The sequence below is a fragment of the Cryptomeria japonica genome, chromosome 9 (assembly GCF_030272615.1).
Source record: "Cryptomeria japonica chromosome 9, Sugi_1.0, whole genome shotgun sequence".
Taxonomy (NCBI): Eukaryota; Viridiplantae; Streptophyta; class Pinopsida; order Cupressales; family Cupressaceae; genus Cryptomeria; species Cryptomeria japonica.
The window spans coordinates 598,339,464-598,366,093 of record NC_081413.1 but is presented as its reverse complement, the minus strand read 5'-3'; the positions used below and the strand labels follow the sequence as shown (position 1 = coordinate 598,366,093).

Below are 26,630 nucleotides of genomic sequence, written 5' to 3'. Positions count from 1 at the left end.
GTCTTTGTATTCAAGGCCCGATAATCAATGCACATCCTCATTCAGCCATCTTTTTTCTTGGAGAGTACCATGGACGAGGCGAACATGCTGCAACTTGGCTAAATGTGCCCCATTTTTAATGACTCCTTTATTGTTTTTTCGATTTCCTCCTTGTATTTGTGTGGATGGTAGTAGGGTGTGATGACTACTAGCTTTGTTCCTTCTTCTAACTCAATGGAATGCTCAAAGCCTCTCTTAGGAGGCAATTTGGGAGGGATATCATCAAAAACCCTTTTGTGTTTCTTTAGTAATGGGTGGATGCCCACATGGATTAGTTTCCCTTTGGGGGTATTCTTATCTAAGATTAAACATTGGGCTACCCATTTTGCTTGGTTATGACTAAGAATTTTGCCCATCTTCTTTATTGAAACTACCCTAGAAAATCCATTAGAAAGTCCTTGCAATACAATTATTTCCCCATTGTTTTCAAAACTTAGCTCCAACTTTGAAAAGTTTAGATGGATATCCCCTAATGAATCCAGCCAAGGAATTCCCAAGATTAAATCAGTGTCCCCTAGTTTCACAATAGAGAATTTGTCCTTGATTTCATACTTTCCCATAGAGATATTGAGTTGAGGAACCTTCTTTGTACATGAAGCTGCAAAGCCATCAGCTAGTGCTACCTTAAATCCTTTGAAGTATTGTGTTTCCTCTTCTTCATTTGATGTAGTTTCCATGTGGTGAGTTTGGCTCCTTTTTTTGCATACATGGTTGGGTTCCCAATTTTTTCCACACTTGTAACATAAGTTACTCTTTTTATTTCTTCATGTGCATTGATGTCCAAGTTTCCATGTTTCCTTGCACTTAAATCATAACTTCCCTCCTCGGCTTTCTTCTTGCCCACACTTGTGTCCACATTCCCATTTCTTCTTACAATCAAAGCACAAGCCCTTACTTCTTAGTTCCTCGTGGTCATCATAGGAGAGGGATGTCCTTTTGCGCCCTCTATATCATGGAGATGCTTATCCTTAGATGTTGTTTTCTTAGAGTGATCTCGTCCCTTGGTTTGGGCAGCCTCAAGTTGAGTAGCTTTAAGGATTCCTTTTTGAAGAGAAGGGGGACCAAAAGTGCTTACTAGACCTCGGGTTGCATTAGTTAGTCCCTCTATGAATGGGTAGATGAGTCTTTCTTTGGATATCTCTAGGTCCATAACAGCTAACATTTGGAATTTTGAGATATATTCTTCAAGGGTTCCCCTTTGTCTTATCTTGTAAGCTCCTTGAAATGTTTTGGGGGATGGGTGTGGTCAAATCTTGTTTTTTATTGAAGTCATCATAGGTCTTAACATTTATATGGGCTTGTGTAACTAGGCCATGATACCACCATTCATGTGATGTTCCTTCTCGATGCAATATGGCAAATGCAATAGCATCCCTTTCTGTCATAGGACAAAGGGTGAGGTAAGTCTCTAATTTTTGAATGCATAAATGAGCTGAGATTTTCCCAAACCCATCAAAGTTGGGAATGGTCATTTTCCCCACCTTGTTTTGTATCTCCATGTTAGGTTGTGTCCTTTTCTTATAGTTTCTCCTTGAATCAGCTTCACAAAATTCAAAGAAGGGAATACTTCTTTTAATTTCAGGGTCTAATCTTGCATATTTTGCAACAAGTTCCCTCATGCCAGTGATATGGGTTTCTTCACTACCTCATGCCAGTGATATGGGTTTCTTCACTACCTCTGGATGTCTCTTCCCTAAATAGAAAAGGTGGTACATTTGTTCTAGGTGTAGACTCCCGGGTGGTCCTATTATCACTTTCTAATTGACTTGGAGATCTTTCCCTTTCATTCCCTTGGTTTGTCCTAAGATTGCCTATGGTGGTTGTTATGTTTTGTAGGGCTCAAGTAGTTTGCTCCATAAAGCTTCTAAACTCATGTTTTGTGGCTATTATAGCCCTTAAAGTTTGCTGACTTAATTACATCAATAGGATGGACAATACTGGGAGAGGGCTTGCAAGGAACATCCAATGTGCAGTTAATTCCATAGAGGTTGAGCAAAGACCTCAATATGTAATTGTGGAATATTTTAATGTTGTACAAGAAGTTGGAGAATGTTCCAAAAATGCATGGGTAAAAATGCAGAGAGAAGAAGCCCAAGCCACAACTTGGAAAAAGCAACCCACACAAGGTAACGGTGTCATTCTTTTTGTTAAAGCTTGAAGCCTCGAATTGTTGAGTGGGGTGCTAAAGGGGAAGGTAGCCTAACACTACCTCAAGAGGGCAAGTAGCCTAGCACTCCTCAAGGGGGCAAAGTAAAGCCTTCAAAGGAGTCTCTACCCTTTCTAATAGATTCAATGAGAAAATGGCGAGATTCCACTCGACCTAGTTCACCACCAATCAAGCCTAGGAAGGAGGCAAGCCAGCATATAGGAAATCAAGGAAAGCATGCCAAAGGTGAACAACACATCTTTTGTTTCTATAGCAAGATGGACATGATGCACAAGAATGCAAGTATCGTGTTCCTTATACTAGTTGTAGAGTATTACCCATTGCGAGATAATGCGCAAGACAAATACCACAAGGAGCCTATGTTTCATAACGAAGATGAAAGGAGAAGAAACCTCTCTAAAGCATAAGAAAGAGGAAGGTCAAGATGTACACAGGAGGTAAGAATTCGATTGATTTGAATATGTTCAAATTTCATAATTATTGGTCAACTACAAGATTGAAGACCATTGGGATGGCAAGTGTTGGAAGATATCAACCAAAACTTCACCCAGAACATGGCAAAAGAAAAGAATGAGCACCCACCAGGAAAAGAGTAGAGGCAGCTTACCATAACACAGGGATTAAGGAGATATCTTTCACTAGCATTGCATGGTTAAGGGATTGTCATTTAATTCTTAGGTAGAGGCTTAGTTGATTTGTAAAGGAGAAAAGATGGGTTTCTTTCATTTGCATGGGCATAAGAGCAACACTATGAATATAGCTATATTCAAAATGCTAACCCTGCTTGCAGAGAAAGGAAGGAGGATTAAGCACTCACACCGAGTGAGCATGAAAAGCATGTCTACTTAGAGGCCAACGAGGCACCCAAAAAAAAGTGAGGTCATGGATCAATTTCAGCCTTCACATTTCCTTCACGATGATTGGTACTAACATCCTCTCGTTTATAGCAGGAGTGGGTAATTTGGGCATTCGATTGCATTAGTGTTGACTTCAAACAAAACTAGTAAAATCAATAAGATGGTCAGCAGTGTAGGCATTTTTAGTGTTGTATGCATGCCTATCCTTTTGTGGCAATGTTGTCATTTACATGCAACTTTTTCCACTTGTAGCATGGTATAGCAAGGAAGGAGCATGGTATATCTGCTTATCATGAATTGGCATGGGAACAAAATGCGACCACTTGGGAATGGCAAGGAGTAGCAGAATATTCCAAAGTCTCTTGTCCATCGAGAATGAAGCATTGGTGATAATTGCAGTCATCACCTAAACACTGGACAGCAATTTCAATGTCTAGATTGTCTACGTTAGGGGTGGAAGTTCCCATTGGGACAATATGATCACACAACTAATGCTTTGTGCAGCATTAAATAATTTTTTTCTCCCACTATACTGCCCTAGGTTCAACATCATTTCCTTTGTTAAACTCACTAATGCATTTATCTTCACATCATCTATCTCTTTGGCATCTCTCGACATCCTTCACATCTAGGGCCTAAAATATAGATTCCTTGTTTCCTTGTGTATCTATTCTGCAAAGCATAAAAATTATTGCAGTCCTCCCACTTGGCAGTCAAAGCCAATTTTCTCAATTGGACATTTCCCCATAGAAGAGATCATTTGATCTGAACAGGCAAACCTAGAGAGAGGGGAATATATCTATTCATTCATACCACAACTCCTCAAGCTTGCACATGCTATTGAAACCAGATTTCATACATGCAATTTTATGGCACCAAAGAGTACTTATTTCAAAATGTACAAATAGGATGCTGACATGCATACCTTGTTCCTATGTAAATTCTGAGAGATGATAGAGAAGATACATGCCTGTTAAGCTCCTTCAAATTCTTTAGTTTCTTCTGCAATGAACATTATCTTCAATGCAAAAATCAGAAACTTTTTTTAATCTCTTTCGTTTCTCAAGTAGCATCATTATCATAGGGAAGAGTACTGCTTCTATTTTCCTCATAATAACGTATATCTGTTTTGCATAAGATAACAAAAATGTGGGGCAAAACAAAATTTAGAATTTAATATCATTAAACTGAAAACACTTTGTAATGGTATGATCAGTATCATTCAGCGAACCTTCAAAATGCTTTTCCGTTATTTTCTGTGTTTCTTTCTTATATTACAAACAAAGCATTCATTCATTAACAGTTCAATGACCAGAATTTTACAAGCTTTAATCTATCATGATCTCTATAATCGCTTATCCTTGTCTATTGAAGAAAGTGAATTTGTTGATCCCAATCCTTAACCCTGGCATAACTTTATTCTAAACCCCATCACACTTAGTTAAGAGTACAGAAAAAAAAAACATAAATTATCCCATCATGTAGGTTGATTTTCAAGAGCATAATCGCAGATTTAATACAAAAATGTACAGAATTGTTTTATAGGCAGAGGATACTGATAAATACATCCATGCGAAGTGCCAATATTAGTATTATACATACATTAGTGTTTAAGGCTTAAGCATACAATGTCCTCATTTATTAAGACTCTGTGAATGGCTAGTGTTACAGAGTCAAAATTGAAAACACCTAACCAACACTGCCTTCAAGCTTTAAGCTCATAAGTTGATTTACTTCAGCTGCAAATTCAAGGGGGAGCTCATTGAATACATCCCTACAAAATCCACCAATGATAGCTGCTACTGCTTTCTCTGGGTCAATTCCCCTCTGCTGGAAATAGAATAACTGATCTTCCCCAATCTTTGATGTACTTGCTTCATGTTCAACACGGGCTGTAGGGTCTTTGACCTGTAAACAGTCCTCAAACATTAGCAACAAAACTAAAGCCTCTAGGTATTTCAAGCTTGTAGAAACATTTCATGAAGAAAAATGAAACCATTTTCCCAACCCCATGATATTTAATAGATAAACAAGCCTATTAGATCCACACATGGTCCCAATAATGTTATGAAAAAGAAACTCACATCCATAATATATAATAAAAATGGAGAATGTATTACTGTGTAAATCTATCCACAAACATAAGTAGCAATATGTGTGAAACAAATGAGAAGCAAAACAACAATAAAAAATTCATTCATTTCCAGTGTTCTGTGGGCACGCATCCACACCCCCCCCCCCCAAAAAAAAACCCCTGCATTTCCGAGACAGGGATGTCTCTAAGACTTGGAGACTTGGGGGGATGTCCTGCCACCACTGAGATGTCGGGGATGTTGGGATGTCCCCAGGACATCTCGAGGATGCCCAAGTATCTCCCACGGCCAGACAACCAAAAAAAATTAAAATGAACTCTGTGACCAATGCTGAACCCTAAAGGCCTATGGGCCCCACCCAAACCCGACAAATTCTATAAAACTGCCTCCTATCCTTTTTTTAAGTCACAAATCAACAAGAAGCTGATAGTGTGATGAATGAGCTGCAAGTGTAAGGTGAAAGAGTGAGAGTGAAGGCAAGAGGGTTGAGGAGGAGCAAGAAGAGTAGTGACACCAAGTTAATGTTCCCTTCAAAATACAAATGTTTGAAACTAGTTTTTCAAAGTTCCATTTAAAATTCTTAAACATCTTATCAAACTATATTTTCAAGTACTATATGTATTTCCCCACCACCGTCCCCCCATCCCCAAAACCTGTCCCCATGTCCCCTCGTTAGGAAACTCCATGGAACTATGTTCATTTGCAACTATACATGGAGATGGCCTTCCACCCCACCTCGAATCTCTAGCGTTATTTAATTTCCTTCCATCTATGACCACAAGGTGTTGGAACTATATTGCAATTATATTCTCCCACCACGTTTCAGTCGAATGTCTATAAAAAGGCTGACCACACATGGGACTTCCCAGACAAGTAGTACAAATGAGAAGACATGTAATTGATTGCAGCCGATTCAAGGCGGTATTTGTGCATGTGATCTTGTGATGACACCAAGGGCACAGCTATTCTCAAGGGACGAGATATAAAATACCTAGCTTAATGTGCGCATGTATTATGCAATTCATGCAATTGTCTCTCATAATTACAGTTACAAATTTCTATTGTGGGATCCAAGTGCAGTGCTCCCATTAGACATGAGATGCATCCAAGTACGTTCTATAATTTATTTTAGATATTGCTGATTTTGCTTATAAGGTATATAGTTTTGCATAGAAGACATGATCCAAGTATAGATAAGAACCTAAAATGATGAATTGATTGGAGTTTGCAGCTTGGATATAATCTTGGACAATGGATCTGTTCATGCAAGAAGATCAACTGGAAAACAGAATTAAAACCTTCACAAAAACTTAATAAGAGCTTATATACCTCTTTGAAACAAAGTGGAAAGCGGGTTAATACTTTGTTTTATTTCACTCCAATTTTGACAAATAAAAATGAATTCAATCTGCTATCCACGTCCGCCACAATGTCCTTTAACGTATTTTGGAAAATAAAATCTTCTTAGAATATATTGCATTATGCAAGTGTTAAGAAACAATAAAGTTTCATGGAAAGCCTGGAATGATCTCTGCTCCATTTGGTAGGATTCTTGTGGATGTGCACAATTTGGGCTTGTCGTGTGTTGTATTTTATCATTTTTTTTGTAAAATGTGCACGATGAGAAGCACACATCTTATATAACTTTCTACGTGCTCGAACTCTAACTAGTAGAATGTCAATAGCAAGTAGATTTTATTACCAAATGGCCCAATGTATTATTGTATGCATTTTCCTTATACCCAATAAAAAGCCCTTCAATCAAATCCTTGAAATGTAAGTTTGCATAACAAGGCTATTAATGTGAAAATGGTGTTCAGGACTCATCCAGACTTAGCAAGTCACAAAGAGAGTAGGTTACAATGAGGCCCGACGACTTGCGACAAGGATACTCAGCAAGACTAGTCAGATTCATTGGACTTAGTGAACCCTGATGGGTAGACTCGGCCATGTCTATGAAAACAAAGAAAAAAGCCGTACAAATTTGAAAATGCTTAAATGTAAAAGCATTAAAGTCAAGTGTTTTTGGAAGGGTTTGGAGAACTTTTGGAGTATGATTAAAAGTAATACAGATATGAAAAATGACATGTGCCATGATGATTTATGTGGTCTCAAACACTTTAATTTGGACTTGGTAGTCGGGACGGCCCCTCAACCTTGCTAAGCGCACTGCCCTTGACCCAATTGGGGAAACTACTCCCAAATCCATGGTTTAGTTTTAAAAAACAAAAACATATTTTTTTGGGCCATGTTGGATGGAGGAGCAATTTTTTTATTTTTTCAACTTTTTCCCAATTAAATTCCTAGTAATTAAATTACATTTATACTTCTAGTTTGCTAGATAAAACCCTATTCTGAGTAATGATCCTAGGGATGTAGCAGCATTTATAGACTTGTTGAGATACAAGCACATGACTCCTCATGGAGCTAGTAATGTTGCGCTAAGAGATACAAGCTCCTTTCTATCATAGCTCATGGCTGTGATTTTTTTATATTGCTATCGTTTACAAATATTATGCTCATATGAGCATCAACATAAAACCAATACAAGCTCTTGCGAGCACAACAATGAGACTAATATCAGCTCCTTTCTAACAACCACCTATGTAAGAACAAGAATCACAACTTAGAAACTACCCATTTAGAAACCACTTCCACAATAGAAGCCAACTATGGAAGACCAAGCATCACAACTTGGAAATCCACTTATTTAGAAACCACCTCCACAATGGAAGCCAACTATGGAAGACCGAGAGTCACAACTTAAAATTCCATATTAGATGTCCCTTTGAAATTTGAACTTGGATCTCCACAATAAGAACTCAACGCTTTAACCAATTAAGCTCAACCCCTTGGACATATTGTGATTTACCAATTAAGCTCAACCCCTTGGACATATTGTGATTTTTGTTTTTGATGCCATGGATATCATAATACATGAGTTTTGTATATCTTGAAAAATTGGCAATACTTAAATATCTTAAAATGTTGTTTCCTTCAACTAAAATTTGCTTTTATATTCATGTGATTGATGTACACTTGTGTACGTGATCAAAGTAGCTTCTATTTGATTAGTTTACTGTGTCTTTAAGTTTCTTTATCGAAGGGTGCATGATACAAATTTTAAATCCTTAAAAATCTCTATATTTCATGGTTTTCTCAATTTGAGCCTGCACCAATATTGGGAGCTGTGTCCGAGTACAGGTCAAAAATCAGAGTTTGGGCACCGAGTCTAAGCCCAAGTCAAAAATCAGTTTGCTGAATTAGCACCAAATTTGAGTATTGTAGCTATGATTGAAAATAACCCTCAAACTACCCTAAATATTCATCAAGATGCTCAAAGAAGGCACTTTCAAATAACTATGCCTAAACAAAGATCTAATTATCTTGAATAGACCATATTGAGCTTCATATAGTAAACAAAGATCTAATTATTTAAGATTAGACCATGTTGATTTTGTATAGAGGATGCTCTACCATATAAGTTCAAAAATGTTTTCAATACATTTAATCATCCTTAATTTGTGTTTATCTAAGATTACCTCAAAACATGTCTTGTGAATGAAGCAATAAGCTCCAATAGACAGTATAATTCACTTCCATCCAAACCTTGTTATATTACAACATTTAATGATTATTCAAAGTAGGCACAACATATTCCCAATAAGAAATAAAGGAGGCAAGGCCTACAATATAAATACATCCATAGCAAGCACAACTATTTAGATATATTATATGAAATGGACACCTGCACAGTCATGCATGGCTCAAAATCAATTAGACAACTGTCACCATTCAGCAAGAGTGTGGTCCAGTATGACATGGTAAGTACTGAAAACAATAAATATACACGATAACAAAAATGCGATTTTCTTCATTCATTACATCTGCAGCTATTAGCCATAAATACACTAATACAATGAAATTCTCCTGATCAAGAGGCCAATGTTTTGGAAGAGTATCTAGATGTGCTGTAAATGTGCAAAAACAATACGGAGATAAAGCTTCAAATAGAGAAGAACACGAGAATGGAGAACCAGAACAAACTATTTTATTAATCTGTATGTTTTGTACACGACATACTCTTGAGGGAGATGTATTGTTGTTTATTTACTCCTATCTATCCTATAAAATTGCATGCCTAATGTTGGCCCATTTGTTTATGTTACAGATGAGCATTTACAAACAACACGATCATGAATACAAAGGATATTATGGAAGTTAAATCAATTGAGCATCCATGTGATGCTTCATCTCCCAAAGGTAAGAATTTGGCCACATGTTGTGCTGACAGGTGGTGTCATTAGACAGCTCCAAAAGGTGCCTTGGATTGTTGCATGAAAGTCCAAGATGTTGGGTGACATTCTGCTTCATATTCTAGGCTATGTGCTCTGTATGTGCTAATACACGTAGGCATAAAATTGCCTATGAAGCTATGCAACATGCTCCTTGGCATTGGGTGATTAACACATCAAAGGGTTGTGAATGAATTATATAATCATAATGTCTTAGAAGATGCATGACATGGTTCCAAGCACCACGTGAGTGGCATAGAAGCTAGGAGTTATGTGCAGGTGCGCAAAATAGTTCCTAGTACTAGGCACCTAATGCATGGTGCAAGGAGCTTTATGTGGGATTATGCACTACAATGTAAATGTATAAGGCTGGCACACAGGCTTGCATGTTAGCATGCAATGATTTGCTCTCTATTTTCAAACTCATTTACATCACACAGTACACGTAACTTGAGTTCTAGATAATATAATTATCTCCCACTTGCACGTTGCACTTATCCACTTTCTTGCAAACTTCCTTCTTCTAGAAGCTTCACTCTTCCAAGGTACCGATCCCATCTCTTATCTAACTAAATAGTTATATTCATGGCTCTTGTTCTTTAGTAGAGAACAGAAACACAAGTGGGGAAGATGAAAAATTTATCATCAAATTAGATGTTGGACAATGAGATAAATCCGGCAAACATGACTATATAGTATCTATATATGGATTAACTTAGCTACATGTCAAGTGTGAAGCCTAACACGCATCCAAGTGTACAGAAAAATCTCCTAAAATTTTTAATCAGCCTGCTGAGCATTCTGAATCTAATCTAGAAACCAAGCTTTCATTGCATGGAGATAATGAATGTTCATCCCTTTTTTGTAATGGAAATTTTTTGAAATCAGCAGTCACAACCTTGTTGAATGTTTAGAAAAGAATGGAGGGTCATCCCCTATTCACCATGCAATGATTTAAATGCTAGAGGGAGGCAGGGCAGTTATACCTTCTCCACCACTCCAAAATTTCTTTACACACTTGAAGAATGAATAACAAGGAAGGATGGTTGTCCCTTCTTCAAACACCTCATTTTGAAATCATCAAATAAGGAATGGTTTTCAAAATTTCCTCGTGGAAAAAGCAAGGATCATCTCCATTCTGTCCAGTATAGTTCCAGCCCTTCCAATTTTAATCAGATATGAAGTATGGCCATCCTTTCTCTGATCTTCTTTCAGCTTGGAGGAGCAATCTTCAACTAGGTAATAGAACTATCAACTGTGGAACAGAGTGAGGAAGAATGGGTGTTCTTTTGATGTTGAAATTTGTTGATTCAATGGACGGTAAAAGGTAGATGCACTCTTTCTTACAATGGATGAATTGTATTCTACCAATAAGGTCACCCATCCTAGATGCCTAGTTCTGTTCTATTTTTGGCTCCCCTAGACAATTCGAATGTGAACCTGATTTAACAATTTTGGTTTTGAAACTTATCTTCCCTCAAGCATGCCAATTCCAAATTATCAACAGTAAATGTTTTTACTTCCTTGGTTTCATTTGTTCTCAATATCAGAACTTCTAATATTACACAATTATCTTTTTCCTCTTCATGCACCACTAGCATGTACTCTAAGCACAGTTCAGATTCAACGCCAAAATAATGACAAATAGCCCTTCAACTTGGCGCAGTCAATTGTACCTTCTCCAGATCTTCAGCATATTCATACCCAGATACTTCTCTGTCATAACCCAATCAATCCATTCTATGAGGTCTATTTAAATGTTAACCTCTTTAGGTAAAGATTGTGGTTGTACTCAACGTTCTCAAGAATACGATTTCTCCTCATCACTTTCATCACTCTTCTTCTTATATTCTTGTTTACTGGACAAAACTTAATGGCTTTTATTGCGTGGCTCTCAAGCTTCAACATATTTAAAATATCTCTACCATCCGCTCATGGTGGCCTTCTACCTTCTCTTGGACCTTTGCCAACTATTCTTCCTCTTTTAATCCATTCTGCAACTTCTTGTCTCACTTTCAACTCAACTAAGTTTCAAACTCCACTCCGATACCAGGATGACATGGTTGAGGATTCAATGAATAACTTCTGTTACTCAGTCAATCAATGTGCATTACATGATAAATATGATTTCTCCATTAAATGCTTCTTGGAAAGAGATAAATCAATTATTTATTAGAAATACATTGACACCAAAATTATGCTCCCTATTCTCAAACTCCTACAATGTACACAACATAAATAACTTGACTCATGGAAATTTCACAATCTCTAGCTTACAAGCTGTGATCACTTCTTTGCATGCTTCCCTCTTCTCAGCCCAGCTTCACTCTTTTAAAGTGTTTAAATCCACAAATTAAAAAATCAGATTTTCACGCTCTCATTAATCAATTGCATGTTATGTAGCCAAATTGGGTGGTTGTTAATTGATTGTCAGCTTAGGTAGTGGGCTACAAATGCTAGTTATGGGCAGTTGTGTCTTACCCAAAAACCATTGGTCCTACAAATAGCATATTCATTGTCAGGGAAGGCACTAATTTGCAACAAGTCCTCCCTGTACTAGCAAAGCATTGTACTGAAAATAAATATGCAATAAAAACATTGTTTTGACATTCTTTTATGTTGTTCACCGTTCATAATCTGTAATTACAATTATACTACTGTACCGCAACTAGTAATTTGCTACTGTAGAAATTTATATCAAAGGCTTCCAGCATCTTTGCCTTTGTGCACAGTTGAGTCAAATTGAAGTGGAATTGAAGTCATTTGACAATAATTATTAACAAGGGCATAGGATAAACGAGCAGAAGTTTAGAGGTCAACAAATACAAGAGCCAATTATTACTAAGAAATGAAGAGAAGATGAACACACCCAAGATTTTGATGATTTGTAGTAATTCTTAATCAAAGAAGAGTGTGAAAAAACCAGGTTCATACAGATTTTATCTGGGGTAGCTTGGTTGCAAATAAGAAGTATATCAATTGTTGGAAAATCTACCCAAACAGAGGTCAAGCAACACGAGCAAATTGTTACTAAGAAATGAAGAGAAAAATGAACTTACAGAAGTTTTGATGATTTGTAGTAAATCTTGATACCGAGCGCATCAGAGAAAAGTATAACAAATCAGGGGTAACTTGGTTGTAGATGAATAAGCATATCAATTGTTGGACAATCTATCCAAATTCCTCATCACTATATTATTTTGAAAGATCTTCCCACTGAAAGTGACTTTGAAGTATAATGAAAATTATTCTTACAATAATAAAAAGGAAAGAAGTCATCAAGAAGAAACATAACAATCTAAATCCAATGTCAAATCTGAAGAAATTAAAGCCACCGTGTCAAAAAAAATAATGCCACTGAGTATTAATACCATTGATTCAAATAAATTAATGCCACTAAGCAAAGAAAACCCAATGACCTAAGGGGACCAGGAAATCAAATGATCTGCCAAGTTTGTAGAATGTCTCAACCCATCTTGTAATAACTCTGATGTTGTTATTTTATTAGCAATTAATAAGAGATGTGGCTATTATTATGCGATTTAAAATTTTGTATGTACATGATTGATTTATATTTTTTAATAATTTTTTATATTATTTGATGCGATTGATGGTTTAGATTATTTGATGTATCTAATTAATGTTGTTGTCATTATGCTTGTAGATTGATAATGACTACTACTCTTTTTTCTTGTTTAAGTGATATGCAGATTACTCCCCTTCATGAAGCTCGTGACCTAAGGGTGAGCATCTCAGGGAAAAGACAGAAAATCGAGAAATGATGACTTTCGGAGGTGAACCAACACACTCTGCATCATTGACTTGTCATTTGCTGTAAGGATAATTGCATTTTGAATGAGTGACATCCACTAGATATGTTAAATATTGTTGTGTCATTGTAGACTCGGGTGTCAAATGCGTAATAGACTTCCATGCTTTCTTGATAGACATTCCAACTTGCTTGCTGTTGCCAAGGTCATATTTTCACTAATTGCATTGCTTGGTTATAGGACTCTAGGCATTGATGGCCGCATTAACCTTAAGCATATAAAGGTTATAGATGTATTTTTAAGTCTTAAACATGGTACTATTTATTATAAAGCTGGTGCAACTTTTTTTGGTTGATTTAACTTGGCTTTTTAAAAACAATTTGCTTGGATTAGCAATGTCACCTCCATAGTTAAACCTCATGAGGTGAAGAGGGTATTCAGCCCTAATCATGGATTAGTGCACAAGCAATTTAGAGTTATTATTTAAAGTTTAAACTGTTGCAAGGTGTGCGCCCTTGGTCTCCTTGTGTTGTGCAGCGCAGCGCTCGGGTTTGTGACATGGCTTAACTGCCTCCTGTGGATTCTATAAGTCTAGCCGTTGTATCAGGCATTAACAGGTCGATCTTTTGGTGTAACGCCAACCGCACTTGTAACAAGTGGTATCAGAACTTGATCACAGGTTCAAACCCCTCGCTTTCGCTAGGGGGGGGCGGGGGGGGATTGTTGCAAGGTGTGCGCCCTTGATCTCCTTGTGTTGTGCAACGCAACGCTCGGGTTTGTGACATGGCTTAACCACCTCCCGTGGATTCTATAAGTCTAGTGGTTGTATGGGGCATTAACAGGTCGATCTTTTGGTGCAACAGCAACCGCACTTGTAACATAAACAAGAGGTTGACTTTATTTATGAGATTGTGGGCCTCAGGCATGTAAATGCCTAACCCTAACTTGAACTTTAGTGTGCTTTACTCTATTCTGACTGGTAAGATGTGCGTTCAAGCAGTTTATATTACTATAAGACTGATTTTCATGACAGCCTACAGGGAGTTAGAAGGAGTTTTGCCTGGGCACTTTGTGTCTCAACTGTGCTTAACCCTTGTTTGTGGAAGTTGAAAGTGGAGTAAATCTAATATATAATTTTAATCATAAATTCTTATAACAGCACATTACAAAATAAATATAACCTATCAACTATATTTGTATCGATGAGAGTATGATTATGAATTTATCGTTTGTCAGATAGACATCTTCATGATGATACAAGAGGTCCATTGCACCCATGAAATCAATATATGAGTTAATTTAGAGTTTTAATCATGACATGTATGCATTAATTAAGAGATTGTGAGATGACATATTTATGTATAAATCTGCCAAATGTATCTTAAGCGATGATGTCATTAAATGCTGATTTGCAATAGTAATAAAACAGTATTTGTCTTCATTATGTAATGTCTCCTTTTTGTTATTCTATATGATGTAGGGAATCATTCACTAAATCAATCAATTGCAAAAGATTTATTTCCTCAAAACCACAGATTACGCATAGAATATTATTCTATGACATCACTAATAAAGTTTATGGTATGTAAAGGATATAATATATGAGAGAATATCACTGCTATTCCTGATTTAATCCATTAAATGTACGCAATATGACCTGCTCAATATATCACTGCTTAATGCACAATGGTAAGAGTATCGTTCAAGTATATGAAACTGATCTTATGACAATAATGATGCAGCCTCCTTGATATGATTAAGGCGATCTGGACAGTGACCGTCTCTGATATTCAATATGACATGGACTTAATAGTATATGTTCCAATCACTGACCCGATTGATGATCTGCTGTTCCAGTTATGACTCTATAAGTATGCAGAGATGTCTTTCTTGAAACTGCTGGTAATATGCGCTGTCTTGTATGCTTTGGTGGGCCAGCAACAATAATCTGAAACACTATTTCTGATCTGTGTATTACCATGTGATTGAAGATGATGCTGTTCCTGATTTACTTAAAATACTCGCACTACAGTGGTGGTTTCTCTAATCTGAGATGTATTCTGCTGCAACCAATATATTGTATTCGATCTGTTCTGATATATTTGTCGTCTTATATGAATTCCACCAATTATAATTTATATCGTAATACGCAATATGAATAACGTTGTCCCTAATACCCCCTCCCCCCCCCCCCTTCAGAAGGAATTTGAATCATCTTAATATATGATGAGGAATAGTGTCTAGAGAGACACGCCTCTTGTCTCTGTATAATCGTCTCTCTTGTCTATCCTTAATCGCACCATTTCCTTTTGTTATGATTGACTAACAGGCGCTATTTATTAATTAACAGCTCTTCATAATGATGCTGATTAATGGCCATGATTAGCGTTCTTAATCATCTTGTGTTTGTACTTAGTTCAGTTAGTGATTCAATCATCGGGTTGGTATCTGTTCACACCTTACGTGATAATAACCATCCTTCTTTATAAGCGGTATTTGTGATAACCTGAAGAATTTGTTTATGATACTCCGTCTTGCTCCCTGTAGATGCGTGTTTGCCTTTATTTCTCCCTAACATCGCTATCCAATTATTTATGCAGATAGCCACTGATATTTAATAATTTATATTATTATTTGATAAATATGAAATTAATATAAACATTTAATAAATATAAATTTTATATTAAATCTTGTTTATTATTATTATTAAGATTTTATTTAGTTCATTCTATTCATTTATTTGATATTAAGATATATATATATATATAAAATCATTTATTATTAGATTCTATTTTAGAGCGGGCATTATCATATTTTGATTGTTTAGATGGGGACATCACAAATTACTGGATGATCTCCTATTTATTTGATGTCAATCATTATATAATTTATTACTAGTTTACTTATTGTAATATAATTTATTACTTGGTTACTTATTGTAATTATGAATTAGGAGTTTGATATGAAGATTTTGCTAATTATAAACAATGATATGAGATTAGATTGCTCAAATGAGAGCTATGAGCATGTGTATATAGGATACACCACCAAGAGATGTGAATGTACAACCAATGTGGGATAAAGGAGATGCTGTCACATGTGTGCACAACACTCACCAAACCAGAAAAGTATAAGTCACATAAGAAAATACAACCTTCCTAAGTAAATACCTATCTAAGCAAGCTTATCCAATCCTAGATGCATAATATGCAATAAAGTAATTAACTAAATGCAAATATAAAATAATACACCGATACAACTTCTATAAATAGCACTTTCCTTTGGCATCGATTTCTTGGTTAAATAGTAAAACATCAATTACTTTAGCAGTCTGAACTATGTCTAAGATTTATTTGAAAGTAAGTGAGAAAGACAAAGGTCCAAGTGGTTGCCATCGGCCATGGACTGCAAATCATTCTTCATTAGCCATAGACTGCAAAATCATTATTCACTGGCCATGGTTAGTAACATCATTGTTGTGTTTAGTGGGATATTAGAGGATGGTGTGATTCCTACAAGATTTATATGTGATATTTATGGGCTTGCTTCAGAATATGCTGTAACCTATTTTAGGTGTAGGATTTTGACAAAACTCTATGATTGAACAATAACAAATTCCACCAATATAAGAAAGAACACCAATGTGCATTAACTATGCTGGCTGGACTGCTTAGCTGATGTGGCACTAGAACACCAATGTGCACCAACTATAGGTTAACAAGACTACTTTCCTAATGTGAAATTAACATTTGAACTTCACTAGTTTGCTAAATTTACTAACTAGGTAAATTGCATAAATAGGTGAAAACATTAGCCTGATGACAACAGTTCTACATGGCCAACAAAACCCAAATTTAGGACTTTTCACAACTTCTTGAAATTTACATTTCTAGTGCCAAGTGTAAACAACTGCTAACAGCCAAACTGCAAGCAAAGTGTGAACCACCAAAAAAAGTGTGAACCACCATCAACAAAAAATAAACTACTACAAACAAAACAAAATCCAAGTGGACCATGTTGGGGATTTGAACCCTAAACTCTGCCAGAAAAACAAAATCCAAGTCAAATCAGGGTGAGGATCCAATCTCTAACCTCTGCCAGCTAATCACCTTCACACTTTTCATGCCAGCAAACAGGCTACACCCATGCAAACATTCCTAATAGTTTTTGCAAGGAATATAAAATGAAATCAAATCTGAATTATACTTCACATGGACAAGGGTTACTTTAGAAGGCCCTGCTTCTCCTATACAATAGAATCTTGGTGGTAGAGCTCCACAAAAACAATCCCCTTTGAACAAGTTTTTACTTTCTACTGTATCCAAAGTACAAGTGAAATTCAGATCTACAATCAGAAAATGCCCTTTTTCAATGATCCTTCTGGACCTCCTCTCTTCTGAAAATACACCATTAAATAATAAATCTTTGCAAGCCAACATGGTGAGTGATCCCCACACCTCCATGCACCTTTTCACTCTGCAGAAGAATGGGTTTAAGCATAGTCATTGAGTTCTTCAAGAAAGTTTCACTGTCCAAATGTTTCATCTGCATCAAATCGATCTTTGGGTTGATAATTTTAATTCGGATGCCTTGACTGCTTTATAGACTAAGGTGTTGAGACATGGACCAGCTAGGAATCGAACCTAGGACCTTCCATACGCTGCTGGAGTGCTCTACCACTGAGCTACTGGCCCCTCTTGGACCAGTCCATCATCAGTCCAAGTGTGGCTTATTTCCAAAACCAACACCCCCCCTTAAGCCACACCTCTCGTGTGCTTGGGGCTCCTAGCCTGGACCTGGCTCTGATACCATGTTGAGACATGGACCAGCTAGGAATCGAACCTAGGACCTTCCATATGCTGCTGGAGTGCTCTACCACTGAGCTACTGGCCCCTCTTGGACCAATCCATCATTGGTCCAGGTGTGGCTTATTTCCAACACCAACATAAGGGTCATTCATTAGGTTTGAATTCTGTTGATGAGAGTGGAAACTCAATTTGTGTGGGTTTTGTCGTAATGTCTTTGATAATATAGTTTCAACTTCAGAAATCTTCTTTAGATTTTCCATAGTAAGAAACTTAGATATTGCATGAGGCCTGCATGTGGGTTTTTGATTATGCATGGATTGAGGTGACCGTTTTAATTTTAGCTACAACAGCAAAATATTTGTCTCTTAGCTCCGTCAATAGTAATAGATTGCATAAGAGTACGAGTAGTTTGTCTAGGGATTACTTATATGTCTGAAGCAACTTTGTTTTTAGGTGAATTGTTGAGTTGATGATTTGGTTGATATTGCTTGGAATTATGGCTGAAAAAAAAAAGATTATTGTAGATGCCTAAGTAGTATTTGCTGGATGAATGGCTTCAAGTTTATCTTCAGCTTTAGCATTTTGATGTGCCCTGTGAAAATTGTTATGTATAGTGCCTTGACAAATAGTTATATTTAATGCGGAACATAGCATCATTGTTAATCATTTCTATGAACAAGGTTTAAAGCGAATTTCTTAAGATCAAGAGAGTTTTTATGGAAATGCACCCAGTTAGCAAATTTGAAATGTAGGTTTATTCATGACATATTGGACTCGAGTTTTAAATCATTGGAGGAAATGCAGTCAAGAGCCCTTTAACATCAGATCTCAGGCATCCAGCATGGAAGACATTAACCCTTGCGATTTAGTATGAATAGATGAAAACAATATAATAATATACACTTGTAATATTTATGCACTTACAATGGTCATGAAACTACTTTCAAGAATAATCTAATATCCATGCACTTCATATCTTTGCAAAGATGCTCTATGTATATCAATAATAAATATAATACTGCATAATGTTTGTGTATTGTAATGCATAATTTGTATGTTATTGATGTCTCCAATTGTGGTGGAGGGATAAGGGACACAATAGGGGGAATGGTGAAAGATTTCTCACTAGGTATGGCACCTTGTAAAGATGGTTAAGGACCATGAGGCCACCTCATGATGATGGTTAAGTACCATCGGTTAAAGACCACATGAGGACAAGGAGGATAAGGTCCTAATCTTGGGGAAATGGTGAAAGACTCCTCGCTAGGTATGGTGCCTCGTACAGATGGTTAAGGACCTGTTGTGATGTTTTCACACATCGCCCCATTTCAAATGGGCACCCCCACTTTTCGCTTTTTAGGGTAGATGTTTTGCCTAGTTTCCTGGTGTTAGTCTTTGCTTATGAGAGGATGTCGGTCAGAATGTTGAAAGGATGTTAAAATGTTGAAGTGTCAAGTTACGTTAGAGTTTTGATTTATTTCTTGCTAGGTGTTGAGTTTCAATTTTGCCTTGAAATTTGAGCGTAAATATGTCTAAATGAGTACAAGTCGGTGATAATTTTGTGCCTAAGCATCAAGAGGTCCTTTAGGGGTTATTTTCTTGCTCCTAGGAGGTAATTCAAGTCAAAATTGCACTTTATCCCGATGGAATCCCTATTTTCTCGCTCAAATTTTGATAAATTTGGCTAAGTCCCGATGCGTAATGATGAAATTTGACATGTCTAGGTGTCTTTGAGAGTGGAAATTATTAAATTCCCGATGGAAATCCATTAAGTTGAAGTCTAAAGGGTCAGAAATCCTAATGAGGGGCGTTTTTCCCCAAGTTTTTGGGCATATTTCCAATGGACCCTGATTTTCCCCCATTCACAATCTTGATGGAGGGCGTTTTTCCCCAACTGTCTAGACTTTTGTCTTGATGGACCGCATTTTTTCACTAGGGCGCCCAAATTTCGTTTAAGTGTTGGAAATTATCTTGATGACCCACGTTTTTCCCCTAGAATGAAATATGAACTTTAATATGGATGAAATTGCATATCCAAATGGGGATCGATTTTCCCCAAAAGGTGAATTTTGGACTTAATGAGCAAAATGAAGTGATTTTCCTGCATGGATTTTTATCCAAATGGGGGCCAATTTTCCGCAAATGGCAATTGTGATGAGTTATTGAGAATTTTTATGTGGATTTTTATCCAAACATGGGGCGATTTTCCCCAATTGGCCAAATTTTGATGAAAGTGAATTGAATTTAATGTGAATGTGGTTGAAATTTAATGCTTTTTACCTTGTAAGCAATTATTTAAGGATGAACAACAATTATTTAATGATTTGCAATGATCATTTAATGATTGAAACATTTTCCTGAGGCAAATTGATTTTCCCAGGCAAGTTTAGAAGGCAAAGTTTCATCCCACATTGCTTGTGTGGTGAATTGACAAGGTAAAAAGAGCCCAACCCAGCATTAAAATAATATTATAAGTGCTGATTGTGACAGTCAAGTGGCAGATTGGAGGCAAGTTAGAGGTTTTCCAGCTAGGTGATTTTGTTTAAGTGTCATTTTTGACACCATTTGTGAGCTAAGTTGCAGATTTGAAGAGTTTGTTTGCCCAATCAGACCCAAGCGTTGCCATTAGAGGGAGCTTCAGCAAGTTTACTGGCTGATTAAGCCATATTTATCGATTTTGGGAGGTGGCACCATGATTAGGGAGGCCACGATTTTGTTTGGTGGCTGATTAGTCCATCTTGTGAGGTGATTTTATTAGTTTTGTTGAGCGCCATTGATGACTTGAGGCTGCGAACACACTCAAATCTGAGTTGCACTCCATGGCTGGGCGCTATTGTGGGTGATTCTAATCACCATTGTTGCTGGTCATTGACTGAAATGTGCATTCTCAGACCTGATTTTACATTTCCAGCCATTCCACACCTAGGCGATTTTGTTTGGGAGTCATTTGTAGGCATTTTCTGAGATACACCATTGCTGGTGTAGGTCTGAAACACTTGTTGCAGGTTGTCTTCAAACTAATTATCACTTCCAGCTATCCCCATACTTGGGCGATTCCACTTGTGCATCAATTTTAATGAGTTTAAGGGGCATTTGGCGAAGGTTCCATTGCTGGTGTGATGCAATGTCCCCTACTAGGAGGCTGCCAATTCCTATAACTTAATTATAGTTCTGATCTGATCTGATCAATGATCATGTCCCTGGATGCTTTCGACTCCTTTCCTTTATATCTCTCAATGTGAGGGAGAGGTCACACCTCTTCATTATGGTTGCCCTTTGGCAAGAGACACACCCTTTCACCATTAGCACCTTCTGAAAGTGTGCAACTCTTCATTACTTCTGCCCTTTGAAAGGGACACAACCTTTCATAATCAGATCTGCACTTCTGATTTCCAAATTATCACCTTCTAAAAATGAGGTTCTCTTCTCCCTTTTATATCCCATGTTTGAGGGAGTCGCAACTTTTCCTTCTATGTCTTTTGACCATTCATTAAATTAATTCAATTTTAATTATATTATTGTATATTTTAATTTTAAGATTATTTTTATTCTTTTCTATTTTAATATTACTATTATTATTTATTATTAAATTCTATTCCAAAGTGGGGACATTACAGTCCGCCCCACTCAAGATTGCTTGTCCTCAAGCAATGATCATGGAATGTTCAAAATGATTCCCAATATGAAAAGGCTTTCCAAACACTCATAGAATAAGCATGCTGCTACTTTTTTTGTAAAAACTCTAGTTCTTGCCCTAAATCACCATTTTATGTAAAACTACAAATGGAACAAGACGTGTACCTTATTGAGATCCTACAATAGGTTAGGAAACCATTCGAACTAATATTAAAAAATCTCTAAAGAAAGATAATGAAGCATAAATTAACTTAGCCAGGGTCTGGTTCAACTCACTATAGGAGCTCAATCATAAGAAAGTGGCAGTAAGAGGAATGATGAGGTGTCCAAGAGACCCTCTACCTAGGCCCAAGAGCGGAGTGAAAGCCAAAGCCCTCTTGGCCTCATGGGAACCATTAGTCAAACTACCATGAGGTGGGCTGGCTACCTAGTGAGGTATCCTATCATTGTTCCCCTTCATCACTTCCATCCTTATCCCCTTGTTAATAATCAATTAAGATAGAGTTTGGAAAGATACAATAGGTATCCTGAATGTCCTTCCCCTCTAAGTCCAAGAGCGGTGGACTCCACCTTACACCCCCTTGGCCTCATGGTACCATTTGTCAACTACCATGAGGTGGGCTACCTAGAGGAGGACCTCATCACCGTTCTCCCTCTTTGTACTTCCTTATATTACTACCATGGCAGTTCACTCAACTTATGCATCATAGGGTATTCTTCATACAAATGATAATATGAATTACATATACATTTCATAATTATGTAATTTTAAGACAAGTTTTCTCTCATCCTTGTCTCACATCACTTCCTAAATGGTTTGCACAATATCATAGATATCACTTAATGTTAAGAACATAGATGACATACTCGCCAAAAACTCGGCGAGTGACAAAAACTCGCCGAGTTTTTGGGCCTGGCGAGTAGTAATGACTTCTACTCGCCAGGAAAACTCGCCGAGTTTTTGGCGAGTTTTTGCCAAAAACTCACCCGTGTTTCCTTTACAGCCGAAAACGGCTTAAAAATTCATTTATTTTTTGTTTTCCAATTATGTTTTGGGTTGAGAAGGGGGAAACTCATTTGGAAGGCTTGGAAGGTGATTTGGGGTGGTTATTGAGTGATTCCAAGTGGATTTGAAGGGGATTTGAAGGGAAAATCAGATTCCAGGAAAGTTTTTTAATTTTTTTTTGTATGCTTTTTTAAAACAATTTGTTTATTTTTTGTTGCATTTAGATTGATTACAAATGATTCCTAGGTAGTCTAAATCATTTCTAAGTTATTTACACAAGATTTAACACAAGTCTTGTTGAATTTTCACAATTTTTTTGAAGAATCTAGTTTTCAAAAAAATTCAAACCCTACTTTTTTTTTAAAAAAACTTCGAATGATGTCTAAATTTATTTAAACTAATGTAGATAGTTTGCTTAGTGCTAAATTGTTTAACTAAAATGTTAAATTTTTTTTGCACTTTGTATGTGTAGGTTAAGTAAGCATTAATCATGGCAAGGGAGCAATGGCCACTAGATCCATGCCCATCTGGATTTATAGGCACCCGTCCTAGAGGTGCTAGAGATGGGGCATGGAGGTATGCCTATGAGGGACCCGATCCTGGGTCAATTATATGCATAAAGTGTGAGAGAATACTTCATGGAGGCATCAACCGCCTCAAATACCACCTTGCAGGAATAGATAGGCATGATGCTAGAGCATGCCCTCGGACCAATGAAGAAATAAAAAGACAAATGAATGCCCTACTTGCAGCTGGGGAAGAGAAGAAATTGCAAAGGGAGAGGGCAAAACTAGCCATGAGATCAGCCATAGCTGAATCTCAAGGTGTTTCTATTGACCTTGAAGAGGAAGAAGAAGCACTTGAGGGCATAGTGGGCTCTCAGCGTGGCCCACGTATCCGCAAACCGACCATCAGCTCGCCCATTGCTTCTGCTTCCTCTAGTAGAGTACCTGGCCGGGGCCCTGTTCCACTTCCATCACAATGATCAGGGTCGATAGGTGATTATTTTGTGCCCAGAAACACACCTGGAGGACAACCATCATTAGAGGCTAGTGGATGGAATAAGGAGGTACATGAGAAAACTAACATTGCAGTTGCTGATTTTTGGTACTTCAACAACATTGCATTCAATGTGGCAGAGAATGCTTATTGGCTGAATTTGGTGACTGCTATTGACAGTTTCAGGAAAGGGGTACAAGGCCCCTTCTCGCAGGGATTTGAGTGGGAGGTTAGTAAATTACTACATAGTCCACTTGATTTCATTTTTAATTATTTTTTAGATTTCTTGTTTATTAAATCAAAATTGTGTACTAATACCTAATTTCACTTTGCACTTACAGGTTGCTCACAAATGCAGTTGCTAGGGCAAGAGAAGTGATGGAGCATCAAAAAATTGATTGGGCAAATTATGGCTGCACCATTCTTTCTAATGGGTGGACAGATGGCAAGAACCGCACCATCATCAATTTTTTGGTCGCTTGCAAAGACAATGTAGTGTTCTTGAAATCTGTTGATGCCTCCAACAAGGTGAAAAATGCAGAAACATTGGCTGGAATGTTGGAGCGTGTCATCATGGACGTGGGGGTAGAGAACGTGGTGCAAATCATCACAGATAATGCAGCAGCATATGTGTCAGCAGGTAGAATCCTTTTGAATTATCACCTTTAGGCATTAGCAATATTCTCATTTGTTGTGGGCTTTGTTTTACTTGGTTGCATATTTCTTAAGAATAAATTCTTCTTTTGCAGGAAGAATCCTCCAAGAGAGGCACCCCACTCTTTTTTGGACAACTTGTGCAGCACATGTCCTTGACCTTCTTTTGGAGGACATAGGAAAACTTGAGTGGGTGACTCCAGTTGTGGAAGATGCAAGGAGGATCACCAAATATATCTACAATCACCCTTGGGTCCTAAATTTGATGAGACAACACACGCAAGGGAAAGATTTGGTGAGAGCTAGTGTCACAAGGTTTGCAACGATTTTCTTGACGTTGCAAAGCATTCTTGCTGCATTGACTTCTTTAAAACAAATGTTTGTGAGTGGAGAATGGCTTAACTCACCTTATTCAAAGAAGCCTGAAGGAGAGGCTGTCGCATGCATAGTCTTCGACAACCAATTTGCACAAAGGGCTGCAGAGATTGTGAAGGTTGTTACTTCAAAACTTTAATTTTTAAATTTTAGTTATTATTGATTCAAGTCTCTCATTACTAATTTGTAACTTCATTATTTAAATTTTGATCTTTTTGTAATTTGTATTTTTCAATTGTAGGTGTCAGAGCCCTTGGTTCGAGTTATTCGCTTGGTGGATGGGGATAAAACCCCAATGGGATATCTTTATGAGGCCATGGATAGGGCCAAAGAGTATATCAAAAATTACTACAAGGGGGATAGGCTCAAATTTGATCCCATTTGGGAAATTGTTGATAGGAGGTGGAACAATCAGCTCCACCAACCCATTCATGCAGCAGGGTACTTCCTCAACCCTCGTTTTAGGTTCGGGGGTTCTTACTCAGATTCGAATGGAGAAGTCATGGAGGGCCTCAGTACATGCATTGAGAGGATGGTACCTAATGTTGAGGAGAGAGACCTCATTGTGAGTGAGCTCCAAAATTATGAGGGAGGAAGGGGTAAGCTATTCTCTTCAGAGCTGGCTAGGAGAGGAAGAACCACTCAAACCCCAGGTATAACATTTGCCATTTGGATTTTGGGATCTAAAGACTAAAATGATTGATAAATTATGTTTTCTCTTTTCTCTTTGCTTTCTAACTTTTCCATTTTATTTATTTTGCAGATGCTTGGTGGCAAAATTGGGGTGGAAACACCCCACATCTCAAAAAATTTGCCCTCAGAGTCTTATGTCAGCCTTGCAGTTCATCCAATTGTGAGCGCAATTGGAGCTTGTTTGAAGCAATCCACACGAAGAAGAGGAGCAAGTTAGCGCAGAAACGGCTCAATGACCTTGTCTACGTGCAATATAATCTTCGATTGCGCGTAAAGAAGGTAGAGGAACTAGAAGGTGGTCCAATTGACTTGGATGGTATAGATCCTTACAGTGATTGGACATCACAGGAGCAGCCTCCATTGTTTTCCGACACTGACATCACTGATTTGGAGAGGCAGGCTATGGAGGAAGGGGGTGGATTTGGTTTCAGGCTGGATGACATTGAGGAGGATGAGGATGAGGATGAGGATGAGGATTCATTGCCAGTGCCAGAGGCAGGTGGAGACATAGCTTCATCCAGGATGGAGGATGAGTCTCAATCAACCATACCGAGCGAGGAGGCACAGTCACGCCCAGTCCCACAGCAGACTTACACGACTAGACAATCTAGACCCTCTAGTTCTACCCCTCCCCATGTTTTTGCTAGAGCTGGGAAGAGGAAGTTGTAATTGTAATTTGTGATGATGTATTTACTTTTGGTTTTACAAAAACTATTTAGTAATTTACTATTTTGCTTCAGGCTTCCAGCCATCAGCATTCCTCATGAGGATGCGATTTTGTAGACAGTTTGCATTTAAATATATCTAGAATCAGCTTGTTTCTTTTGTGTTATCATTTATTGACTCATTGGATGCATCTTCTCATTAAAAATTGCAAAAAAAATGCGTTTTTTACTAAGTTTAAGCGTGTTTTTAAGTTGCCGAGTTTTTCCGAGTTTTCGCCGAGTTTTTTTCCCAGGGGCTTGGCGAGTCGAGCCGAGTCGCGAGTAGTTCAACTATGGTTAAGAACTTATGATTAGAAGCATGACACACATCTATGACCTCAAATACAATGTTCCTAAATAAATATATCTATAGTAGTCATAGACACTCATGGAGCAAACAAACACATCAGATATGAATTAAACACGGAGCATACACTTGAAAACACGAAGCATAAACATGGATATCTGCAAACGCGGAGCATACATGTGAATACACATTGTTAGATTCTTTTTCCTTAACTAGAATGATTCATT

The 26,630-nt window shown here is 37.4% G+C and overlaps 1 protein-coding gene across 1 annotated transcript in view; it reads right to left on the bottom strand.

Moving 5' to 3' along the window:
- Nucleotides 1-4,522: 4,522 nt before the first annotated feature.
- Nucleotides 4,523-26,630, bottom strand: part of LOC131074496 (uncharacterized) — a 30,791-nt gene continuing 8,683 nt past the window's right edge. The window contains exon 2 of the mRNA XM_058011126.2: nt 4,523-4,971. Within this exon, the coding sequence (XP_057867109.1) occupies nt 4,753-4,971 (219 nt within the window). The 3' untranslated portion in view covers nt 4,523-4,752. The remainder of the gene's footprint in view (nt 4,972-26,630) is intronic.